This window comes from Sinocyclocheilus grahami, unplaced genomic scaffold, assembly GCF_001515645.1.
Source record: "Sinocyclocheilus grahami isolate Dianchi unplaced genomic scaffold, SAMN03320097.WGS_v1.1 scaffold611.1, whole genome shotgun sequence".
In the NCBI taxonomy this organism is placed as follows: Eukaryota; Metazoa; Chordata; class Actinopteri; order Cypriniformes; family Cyprinidae; genus Sinocyclocheilus; species Sinocyclocheilus grahami.
In genome coordinates, this window is record NW_015505790.1 from 456609 (window position 1) to 468751 (window position 12143).

At 36.6% G+C, this 12143-nt stretch overlaps 1 protein-coding gene across 1 annotated transcript in view; it reads left to right on the forward strand.

Moving 5' to 3' along the window:
* Nucleotides 1-724: 724 nt before the first annotated feature.
* The window catches only part of LOC107557604 (probable global transcription activator SNF2L2), a 42588-nt gene continuing 31169 nt past the window's right edge, over nucleotides 725-12143 (forward strand). The window contains exons 1-9 of the mRNA XM_016241083.1: nucleotides 725-808; nucleotides 2277-2516; nucleotides 2701-2830; nucleotides 3739-4071; nucleotides 4286-4381; nucleotides 6359-6620; nucleotides 9065-9191; nucleotides 10230-10403; nucleotides 11712-11885. Of these exons, the coding sequence (XP_016096569.1) occupies nucleotides 2292-2516; nucleotides 2701-2830; nucleotides 3739-4071; nucleotides 4286-4381; nucleotides 6359-6620; nucleotides 9065-9191; nucleotides 10230-10403; nucleotides 11712-11885 (1521 nt within the window). The 5' untranslated portion in view covers nucleotides 725-808; nucleotides 2277-2291. The remainder of the gene's footprint in view (nucleotides 809-2276; nucleotides 2517-2700; nucleotides 2831-3738; nucleotides 4072-4285; nucleotides 4382-6358; nucleotides 6621-9064; nucleotides 9192-10229; nucleotides 10404-11711; nucleotides 11886-12143) is intronic.

A 12143-nucleotide genomic window follows, 5' to 3' on the forward strand; every position in this document is an offset into this window, starting at 1 on the left:
ATTGTGTTAAACATTCTTGTTACCCAACAGATCAGATGTGATATGCAAAATTATGGTTGCATTGAAATTGTAGTTCGGATTCACTATATAGGCTATTCTAATTAAGAAGCTTTTGTTGTTGAAAATGGTTACGATTAGGTGTGGGGGTGGGCTTCAGAGACGGGGACCAATCAGGTACAGCCCTCCAAGTGTACGAACCAATCAGAAGCAGAGGAGTTATTATTTAACGGTATATTTTCGATCCAACAATTAGTTAATTATTGTTAACACTAATTTAAGGATGACACCTTTTCATTCATCACACGTGTTTTTCACAGCAAATAAAATGCATTGTTCAGCAAACAACAACATGGTTATGCATCCAATGCATATGCAACGCATATAACCTGTCAGTTCTTCCATAGTGTAGTTACAGAAAAAACCGCCTTAGATACATAGGGACTGATGCAGGCGTGAATACAACACATTCAGTCCTGTGACCGTGTGAAAACGCGATCGTTTTGAAGCGTGCGTCTCCAAACGCCCCAGACGGCGCCCGCTGCTGCGAGTGCGAAACGAAAGTGCACTCGAAAGGCCCCGCCCCTAAATATTCCACGGGATGATCGATGTGTTGCTCAGCCAATCACATCAGAGAGACGACTGTATTTCCTGCGCTCTCAACGAATCAGAAATGACAAAGCACTGAAAAAAACACGAACTTCAACTTGTCAGCAAAACAGAGGGGGAGGGGACCAACATATGGCGGTCATATTTTTTGAAGCTGAAATAATGTGCTAGACATTTTATTGTGTTGTTTACCTCGCAGAAGGTAATTGAGTTTAAATACTCTTTGCTTGGACATTTATACTAATGTATATATGTCAGTGGGCAGCATTTTTGGCATTTGCTGATGAAATGTAGGCGGGCTAGCATGCTAACATAACTGTACAGACGGTTAGCGAGCTGCTGCTCAATTATATTAGACAGGGGGCTTTTACTGCTTGCTTGCTTTTAACTTTGACAACATAAAAGCAGGTGAATAAACTGCTCCTCGAATAATGCAAAACTGCTTGTAAAGCCAGGAAGATGAAGAGCTGTTCATAAACGTGCATTGGTAGCGCGCTGTTGTGGGAAGGTTCCAGAAAGTTTGAGATCTCAGGAAACTGCAATGGCGTGAGAGGAGACAGTCATGACAGCGGGTCGAGGAAGCCATGATCCTATCAGAGCAGCTCTCTCCAAATTACAAATTATAAACTTCTTCCTTTTTTCTTATAACATTACGGGTGACGTTGGCCACTCCTAATTATCAGTTGTTTTAAAAGGTTTCCTCGTTCTGCTTTGGACAGTAAACAGGCCTGCATGAGCGCATTTGTGCAGTCAACAACGGATTCAGCGCGGGTCATTGTTATGCAAATGACGCTGGAAGAGCTTGCGTAACTTTTGAACAACTCCATTTCTGGCCTCTGTGTTTCCCCATATATGAGCGGGAGACCGTATTTATACTTTTCCCCTTCTTCTTCTTAATAAATACCAACCGTGATAATAAAGCAATATATCAGTAAAGCAATATATCAGTAAAGCAATTTTAGAAAAAAGAATATAACTTGTTTAATAATTTGTTTCTTTTAATTGTGTTCATTATTATTATTAATAATAAAGCAATATTAGAATATAAATGCAGCTTATTTATTAAAAATGAATAACTTGTAAATGAATTTTTACTCTTGGTACTACCTCATATAATAAGTATCAGGGTTTCCACAGTCATGGAAAATTCAGGAAAATGTCAAATGCTGTTTTCCCGGCCAGGAAAAAATACGTTGAAATGCATTACTTAAAAATGTGGATCCTGAAAAATCATCATACAACTGCATGTATTTTCTTATTATGACAGAACTTGGTTTCAGGTTATTTATATATTATGATGCAATAAGCCACAAGAGACTGAAATGCGTGGCTTATTGCTTTTTTATGATAAAAGGCAACAGATGTTGTGCATAGTTTTATATATTAATAATCAGAATTCAATTGAATTCATGAGCCTAACTAGCTTTGATAAACAATGTAGCAACTTGCCACATTCTGATATAATTTATTAATATTAAGTTTAATAGCAATGTTATTGTGGCTTTGAACCATCTTTTTCATAAAACGTCTGACTTTATATATATATAGATTTTTTTTACTATTTTGAAAAATGCTGTCATTTGGGAGTCAAACAATCTTTAGAATTGGGACAAAAGTGAGAATCTGTCATTTACAGTAGGTTCAAACTTTTTTTCCCTTTCTTCCCACAGATTCTCATCCAATAGATGTCCACCCCCAACGAGCCACCAGTTGGTATGTCCCATGGTGGTCCCTCACCAGGTGCTGGCCTGTCTCCGGGGCCCATCCTAGGGCCCAGCCCTGGACCAGGCCCCTCTCCTGGCTCTGTACACAATCTGATGGGCCCCAGCCCAGGGCCCCCAAGTGTCCCGCATGCTATGCAGGGCCAAGGGGCTGGAGACTATTCACAGGACATGCACCTAATGCATAAGGTAGAGGATGGCTTTTGGCACTGGTTTTATTAAAATAGATCAATAGTTGTCCAGTATATTCAAAAACAGAAAAACGCTATAAATAAATGTAAAGGCACTTGTTGCAGGTTCATTTTTTAAACGGTATGTTTGAAGTTGCCAGTATGCCAGCAGCATGCATGACTAATCTCCTGTCTCTATTCAGCCTATGGAGGGAATGCATGAGAAGGGGATGGGAGACGATATGCACTTTGGCCAGATGAAGGGGGTGGGAATGAGATCCCTGCACAGTGGCATGGGTCCTCCACAGAGCCCCATGGATCAACACAGTCAAGGTACAATTACATATTGGCCACAATATAATAACAAAGCACTCCGAGGTTATAATTTTAACCATAATTGTAGTTCACCAGAAGAGGCTCTTGTTCTTCCGCCACTGAAGGAGGTAATTAAGGCAATTATTTCACAGTGTTTATTTATTGATTTATTTTTTTTGCATTTATCCTTGGGGCTGCCTTTTATGTTACACTAATTATCCTCATATGGTAATACATAAGATCTTTTGTACTTTGCTTTCTTCACACCAAGTTTTTCTCTGATCTGTACCTTTTACATTCCTTAATGTATCTTTAAATGTTCACAATTAAATATTCTGCAATTAACAGTAATGGATTGTTGAACGAAAATGTAGTATACATGTTTATTTATAATTGTTGATGGTAGCCTAAAGGTGCGGTCAGTGAAATTTAGTGGGCAAAAAAGGTCCATTGTCAATAATGTAGAGATGCATGAAGCACAGCTTATACAGAAGTCTCTTTCAAACCAAGCAGCTTTCTTTCAGTCAACGTGGTAAATTTGTGTGACCAACTTAACTCCGAGAAAAATCTTTGTGGGGAACATTTTTCCTCTTATGCAGAACTTCCAAGCATGCAGATTCCCATCGAAATGGATTTCGCAACGTTTTACAGACCGGCAGTAAATGTGGCCACACCATAATTTTAGAAAATTAAAAATTTGTACACAGTACTTTTGGGAAATATCATTACATTTTTCACTCACATTATATGAGGCGTCCATTTGTACCAGTCTTCTAGAAAAAGCTGTTTTATTCTGCAGAAAGAAAAAGACAAAATATCAAAAGAAAAACAAACAACTTTAGTATGGCAGTTATTACCAAGTACACTTTTAAATGACACCTTTAATAGCAATAAACTTCATAAATCTTTCCTTTTTTGCTTCTTAGGCTACATGTCCCCTCATCCCTCGCCATTGGGCCAGGTGCCGGAACATGTGCCCAGCCCTATGTCAGGAGGAGGGCCAACCCCACCGCAAATGTCTCAGGGTCAGTTACCCATGATGCCCATGGATCCACAGGGGATGGGACAGCAGGCCAGGGGTCAGTCTGCCTTCAGCCCAGTCCAGCTACAGCAACTAAGGGCTCAGATCCTGGCATACAAGATCCTGGGTCGTGGTCAGCCTCTGCCTGAGAATCTACAGTTAGCTGTGTTGGGCAAGAGGAGCCTCCCCACCATGCAACAGCAGCCCATCAACACTGGCCCCTACAATAGACCTCCAGGTGAATATGCTTATGGTCATTTTAGTGTTAGTCAGTGAGTCCAATTCCCTTAGGTCCAAATTACAGTTGTGCAATTTTCTCTTGTACTTTTATATTTGCAGTGTTTTAAGCCTGAATGCAACTGATGATATTCTGTACGAATTTGGTCGTCATGTTAGTTACACTTTTTTGTAATTATTTTTTGGCATTTTGTAAATTTTATTTTTTTTGCTAGGTATGCCAGTGCCTCATGGAGGGCCTGCAACGGGCCCATGTCCCTCTCCAGCCATGCAGACTCATACTGCTTCTGGGCCAAAACCATGGCCTGAAGGTGAGTGTGGGATGTATTTATTCTTAAGCATATCTCTGCATTCCACCAGATGGCACTGTTTTTTTTTTTTTCCTCTTTTACTCACCCTCATGTTGTTCCAAACCTGTATAGGTTTCTTTCTTATGTTGAACACAAAAGAAGATATTTTGAAGAATTTTGAAGAACCAAACAGTTGTTGATCCCCATTGACTTCCATAGTAGGGAAAAAAATACTATGGAAGTCAATGGGGACCATTAACTCTTTGATTACCAGCATTCTTCAAAATATCTTCTTTTGTGTTCAACATATGAAAGAAACTCATACAGGTTTGAACAACATCAGGGTGAGTAAATGATGACAACGTGTTTATTTTTGGGTGAACTATCCCTTTAAGTGACTATTTATCTATTCTAAAGTTAAGAATAATTTGTACATTGTCATAGTATTACTTCATATATTGAATTAGGTTTTATTTTTATATTTTCAGCTTGCATTTCAATTTTAGTTAAAGTTTTGGTCATTTTGTTGTGCTTTTTTCGTTTTTATTTGTTTTTGTGTTTTTAATATTTCTTGTTATTTAAATTTGAGTGCTTTAACTTTTTATTTTAGTTAGTTGCTGTCCAGCCTCTCAGACCAGATGTCCAGTTTTGCATTTTTTATCTAATATTTATATTTTAAGACAGAAATAAGAATTCTAATAAATAAGAAATAAGAGAAAATAATCTTCCAGTCATAGAGGTTTTCGTGCAGCCTGTCTTCCAATTCCAGGGTACATATCCTGGTTAAGTCTAAAAAAGATGTTTACATGGCATTAGCATATTACTGTATACTAGACATGGTGATCAGCCTATTTTGAGCTTTAGAAGTAACATTCAGGACAACGTTCAGACAGTCATGCACGTTCTAGTACTGCTGTGCTAATCTGCTCAGTCTTGCTTTATTGTGCTGCATGTAGTTATTGAATCAAAACATCTAATTTATGTCCATTAAAATGGCAAAGGTGAATTGTGAATGTAAGCCAGTAACCTTTCTGAAAATGAGACATTTACAGTGCTTTTTATCCATCTGTATATCGATTTGTTCATTTCTTTTATGTTTGTATGTGATGCAATGTTGTATTCGCTCCAGATACTGCTTAAATAGGAGCAAATTCAGATTTATGTATATTCTTGTGTACATGAAAATGCTCCATATAAATACAACTTTGAAAATGATTAAAAACTTGCTAACGGGCGACCTTACAGAGGTTAAATCACCTCACCAACATGCTTTCAAATGACAGTGAATTAATTCATGGATTGTTAGATCTTTATTGAAAGTCACTGAAGTTCTCACAAATTAAAGTTCATTGTTCATCTTTTCTTTTCAAGTGAGCTTGATTGGTGAGTCAGCTTGGTTTAATTGTAATCCACTGCTAATTGACTGTACTTGTGGAAGATAATATGCATCACCTCAGGTCAATTGACATTTTCACTGCATTTTTGCTCGATATGAAATGACTATGGACTGTTGCATGCCCTCATGGCAGGTTCAGCAACTGATTGATTGTGCCCAGCCAGAAATAAAGATCCAGAACTTGATCTTGAATCATCTCTTGTGTTTATGTTCTCATTTAGGGATTGCATGCCCTTTATAAAGTTTCTTTAAAGGCATTACATTTGGCTTGGAATGGGTCATATGAGTCTTTGTAAAGATTTTTCGTTTCAGAGGTGGACGTCAGTTCACACTGTGCTTTGAACTGTCTTAAAACCTTCAGCAACAGCTTTGATGAACTCTTTGAGTATGATCAAACATCCTAACGACAGTGAGCTTCTGAAATATAAAAGATATTACTTATGCCGTTTCATAATGGCACATTATATTGATTGTACTGACAACAGCGTAATGGATCACTGGAAGCGTAATGCTTTTTGGCATTCAGGAGCATTTCTTTGACAGACATGCCATTTTGATAAATCTCACAAGACGTTCACAAAGAGCATCTCCTTTATTGTCAGGTCAAGGCTCAGAGACCCCAAGCGCTCCACAGAAGCTGTTGGTCCCAGCTCCCAGCGGCAGACCCTCTCCAGCTCCCTCGTTGGCCCTCACTGTTACACAACCTGTGCCCTGCACCTCCCTCACCTCCCAACCTCAGCCACCACCAGGACCAGGCCAGCCCTCCCTCATTATCCAGCTTCAGCAGAAACAGAATCGCATCACACCGATTCAGAAGCCTCAGGGTCTGGACCCTGTTGAACTCTTGCAAGAGAGGGAATACCGGTATGTAATGAGCAATTAAATTCAACTTAATCTACACTGAGCAATCTACACTGGTCAAAGGGGTCATGATTTTCAGTTTTTAGTTTATGATGTTACCTCAGATGCACTAATGTCTTTGTCTTTGTCACTGCAATTAAAGGGGCATGCATGTCTCTAAGACTTTAGTGTTAATATCTTTATACGTTATTCCAAATGTGGATGTGTACCAAGTCAAATTAATTGCTGGGTCATTCTGTGTCAACTCAACCAGAGGTCCCCGGCTCAAATTTTTGAAATTGCTAATATTTTTTCTGAAGAAAGATAAACATAGTGATGAAAGCCAAAATATTAAATATCGTAGATGAATATTTACTGAGTAATCCACTATTTTGCAGAGGGGGTCAAAATGGCCATTTTCACCTGAGATTCAGAGCCAAACTACAGGGGGATAAAAATGACTTCAGAAAGATGACAGCATCATTATGTTACTTTTACACAGAGATTGGTAGATCTATTACTGTAGTAAAATCTGTTGACTTTACCAATCTTTGCTGCATTATGTGCCAGTGGTGACCATTCAAAAATGGGGAAAGAGCACTTTTCAAGTTTTTTCTCCAAAGTTTGCAGGCCTGTAACTCAAAAAATATTAAAGATATCTTAATGCCCTTTTAGATATTGGGTCTTAACAAACTTCCCTTTTGGCACCTTTATTTTGAAGGCTCTATATGATTCAGTTCCAGAGATATTGTAGTTGTAATATGGCTCCAGGAGTAAAACGTTAAATTGTACACATTTTCAGTGGTCAAAAACCAAATGTGGTTCACTTTGAAAAAATATGATGCTTCTTTTCTTTTAAAGAGGAAAGTCTGATGAACAAATAATATTCAAACCAGAAATGTATCTTGTTTCCTTCTGTCAAAACAACTGCATTGAACATGCATGTCTGAGTGCAATAAATATTATTTTTCCAAAGTTTGCATGTCTGTAACTCAAGAAGTATTAAAGATATCGCAATATGATTTTAGATTCTAGTCCTTAATGACATTTTCTTTTAGAATCTTCATCTTCTAGGCACTACTAAGATGCCAAAAGGGAAGTTTATTAAGACCCAATATCTAAAAGGGCATTAAGATACCTTTAATATTTTTTGAGTTACAGGCCTGCAAACTTTGGAGAAAAAAACTTGAAAAGTGCTCTTTCCCCATTTTTGAATGTTCACCATTGTCACGTAATGCAATTGCTAAATAATGCAATTGCTAAAGTCAACAGATTTTGCTAATAGACCTACCAATCTCTGTGTAAAAGTAACGATGATGCTGCCAATGAAGTCATTTTTAACCCCCTGTAATTTGGCTCTGTATCTCAAGTGAAAATTGCCATTTTGACACCCCTCTACAAAAAAGCGGATTACTCAGTAAATATTCATCATTGACATTTAATATTTTGGCTTTCATCACTATACATGTTTATCTTTCTTCAGAAAAAATATTAGCAAAATCAAAAATTTGAGCCAGGGACCTCTGGTTTAGTTGACACGGAATGACCCTGCTTTATATTTATTTTGCTGGAATATTTTGCCTTTAGTTTTGTTGCTGAAGCAAACAATTACAGCTCATTTGGACTACAATGCTTTTTCCAGATATTGTGAAGTAATAATTTCACTCATTTGAATAATTCCCATCCACGGAATACGCAAAAAAAATAAATAAAAGGACAAGGCCTGGATGAATTGTGCTAGAGAGCATAGACTAAAAAACAACAACAACAAAAACACTCTGAAATGTCCTGTAAAATCCATGCTGCAAAGGTTCTGCACAATCCTCTTGTTCATTCATAATTGGTATGGAAAAATGATATGGAAGATTTGACACCATCATTAATATTTGCAGTTGAGCAGATCGTGGTTATGGTAATAGGTGTGTCATTTCCGGAACATGCTCTAAGCGGTTTGCCAATCACAACAAAATTTGGGTGTGGATTCAAGCAAAACCACCTGTCTTCCATTGCTCGTCTGTCTATAAAATATCACCAGACCTATGGGTGTTGTTTTGGGGGGCTTTGTGAGCTGTAATAAATGTTAGAGGAGAGTGAGGAACCCTCTGAGGATTCTGAAAGTTCCTTAGAACGTGGTGATTACACTGGCTTGCACTGTCTGAAGCAACAGGAATGTGTTGATTGTTTGATGTACCTTGAGGTCACCATTTTTTTTTCTTTTCTTTTTTCCGTCTGTACTATCTATTTTTTACTTAGTGAAAGGTTCAGATCTTGCAGGTGATTTATACTTCTGGAGAACTCTAAGGTAACTAGAAATTATTAATGCCTAGGAAGTTCACCTTCAGAGACATCTTGCTTGATTGACAGTTTCTGCTCTCATATTTTAACTTTATGACCATTATAGGTTATTCTTAAAAAAAAAACAATTAGATAGGATTCAGTACACCTGTCCTTTTCATTTCTGTTCAAAGTCTTCAGGCCAGGATTGCTCACAGAATTCAGGAGCTGGAGAATCTGCCAGGATTGCTGCCACCTGATCTGCGGACTAAAGCTACTGTGGAGCTGAAGGCCTTAAGACTGCTCACCTTCCAGCGGCAAGTGGGTTATTGACATGGCACTCATTTTTTGTCATATTTATTAATTTATTCAAAAAAGTAATTCATACAACAACTTCTATGATGAGGATGTTTTTAATTGATAAACATTAATATTTTATCATTCTGTGTAAAAGTGTTATTTAATAAAAAAATATATATTTCTGTCCTGATATCATAATGAAGACAAAAATCATAGTTTAGCATAATCTTTAAACTCATCCATTGCTTATTAATACTGTATTAATATCATGTGATGCAACTCTTAATGATATTTTTGAAATAACATTTTATGGAATGTGTTAATAAATATGTTTTACCCTGAAAAATATATTTAAAAACTTGTGTATACTCACATCTATAAATATGTTATTTTATTTTATTTATAGGTATGTCTTTTTTATTGATGGTTACACTACATGATATATCATTTCATTTAAACTTTCCTTGAAAATGGTATAAAAGCATTTCAAAACCCTTGATACTCTTGTATATAATTAATCCATGAATAAATTACAAATAAATGTCATTATTAATATTAATAAAGTACTCAAATAATTCTCACGTTTACTGGTGCACATAACTAATACAATCTTCATAAATGCATATATCCAGTAATTTATTACTCATAAATCACTCATAAATTGGGAGACACTTACGTTTGCTGTTTCTTTACAATAAATAGAATAATTTACAATAAGCCAAGCTGTTCAAAATGTACATATTTTTGATTTGCAGGTTCCATTGAGCTTTGTCCTATTCACATTGTGTGGATGGTGATTGTGTGGATGGTGATGGTGTCTGAAGTTGTGCTATGAATATTTAATTTATGCTGGACAGTGGAAGTCACCATTAGAGGGCGCCCATGTTGTATTTGTAGCACACAGTCCCTTCACAATTCACAGCCTTTTTCTGCTGTAATTAGCAACAATTATGAAAAAAATGTGTGAAATGCATCAGAATATGATTATCATTTGATGAAGCTCATTAGCTTAATGCATTTTGCCACAGATGACAATTATGAATTTATTTTCTTTCTTAGTTGAGGCTCGATGTTGTAGCCTGCATGCGCCGAGACACAACTCTGGAGACGGCCCTGAACTCCAAAGCCTACAAGCGCAGCAAGAAACAGACACTTAGAGAAGCTCGCATGACAGAGAAACTAGAGAAGCAGCAAAAGATTGAGCAGGAGAGGAAGCGCCGCCAGAAACACCAGGTGATCAATGAATGATCATTGTACCAAGTGTAATCAATTCAATGGACTAAATAAACTCAATATACTAACAAAAAACAACAGACAAGCTCCCACAGCACAGCTCATATACACAATTTATGTGCTTACATATTGATGAACTGATAAAGATGTTTTTAGAGGAGTCATATCATGAGGAATCAAATTTCCTTGGCCTGCACAGTCACGGTGTGGCAATAACGAGCATGTATGATAGTGCTGTTAAAGCTAAACAGTGAAAAAGTGAAAAATGTTCCTCCTGGCAGTGTGTAATAGTTGACACTTTGTCTGACCTTCTGAGGGTGCCTATAGTCAGAAACAGGTGGCTAAAGCTTTTTTTAAACATGTCTCTAAATATTTCAGTCTGACAATAACAGTTTTTTAAAATTTAACACACAAAGACAGCATTCACACAAAAGTCTTCAAGCAGCAAGCAGTTTTATTCTTATTCTTAGAGTTTGGAAATTATGAACTAAATTATAATTAGAGACCTTGATTAGCATGGACACTGGTGCTCTAAAGTGGGGTCAGTCATGTAAAAAAAAAAATGTTACAGAAATGTTTTATTTAAAAAAAAAAAAAAAACTCTTCGGCAAAGCATTCTGAAAAACAAATGTATCAACTGTTGAACCGTTGATAATAAGACATGTTTCTTGAGCCCCAGTTTAGCATATTATACTGATTTCTGAAGTATCATGTAACACTGAAGACAGGAGTACTGGTGCCAAAAATTCGGCTTTGCCATCACAGTTACTTTAAATTATAACAATATTTTACAATATTACTGTTGATAAAATGAATACAGCCTTGGTAAGCATAAGCGACTTTGTTTAAAAAAATTAAAACATCTTGCCAACAGTAATTAGAGACCTTGATTAGCATGGACACTGGTGCTCTAAAGTGGGGTCAGTCATGTAAAAAAAAAAATGTTACAGAAATGTTTTATTTAAAAAAAAAATGCTTTCTCTTCGGCAAAGCATTCTGAAAAACAAATGTATCAACTGTTGAACCGTTGATAATAAGACATGTTTCTTGAGCCCCAGTTTAGCATATTATACTGATTTCTGAAGTATCATGTAACACTGAAGACAGGAGTACTGGTGCCAAAAATTCGGCTTTGCCATCACAGTTACTTTAAATTATAACAATATTTTACAATATTACTGTTGATAAAATGAATACAGCCTTGGTAAGCATAAGCGACTTTGTTTAAAAAAATTAAAACATCTTGCCAACACCAAACTCCAGATTTTGCTCTTTGATTCATGCGGTGTTTTTCTCTTCTTGTTGTAGGAGTATCTCAACAGCATTCTGCAACATGCAAAAGATTTCAAAGAATATCACAGATCCATCTCTGGAAAAATCCAAAAGCTGTCTAAAGCCATCGCAACATGGCACACCAACACAGAGAGAGAGCAGAATAAGGAGAAGGAAAGAATCGAGAAAGAGAGGATGAGGAGACTGATGGTATGATGCACTGTTTCCAGCATCATATACTGTATAATACTTTTTTACATCGTCTTGCTGACTTCATTCCAAAATGAACATACAGCACATCATACAGTCTAGCTCTTGAATAAATGGCCCGATTGGTGATTTTCCTTCTGTTGATCATTAATTCTTAAATTAATTAATTAATTCTTAAAATTAAATCATTCTTAAAAAAACGTGTGTTTTAATAAAAAATTATGTCTGTATATTGTTTAAAATGTATTTAAATTATAT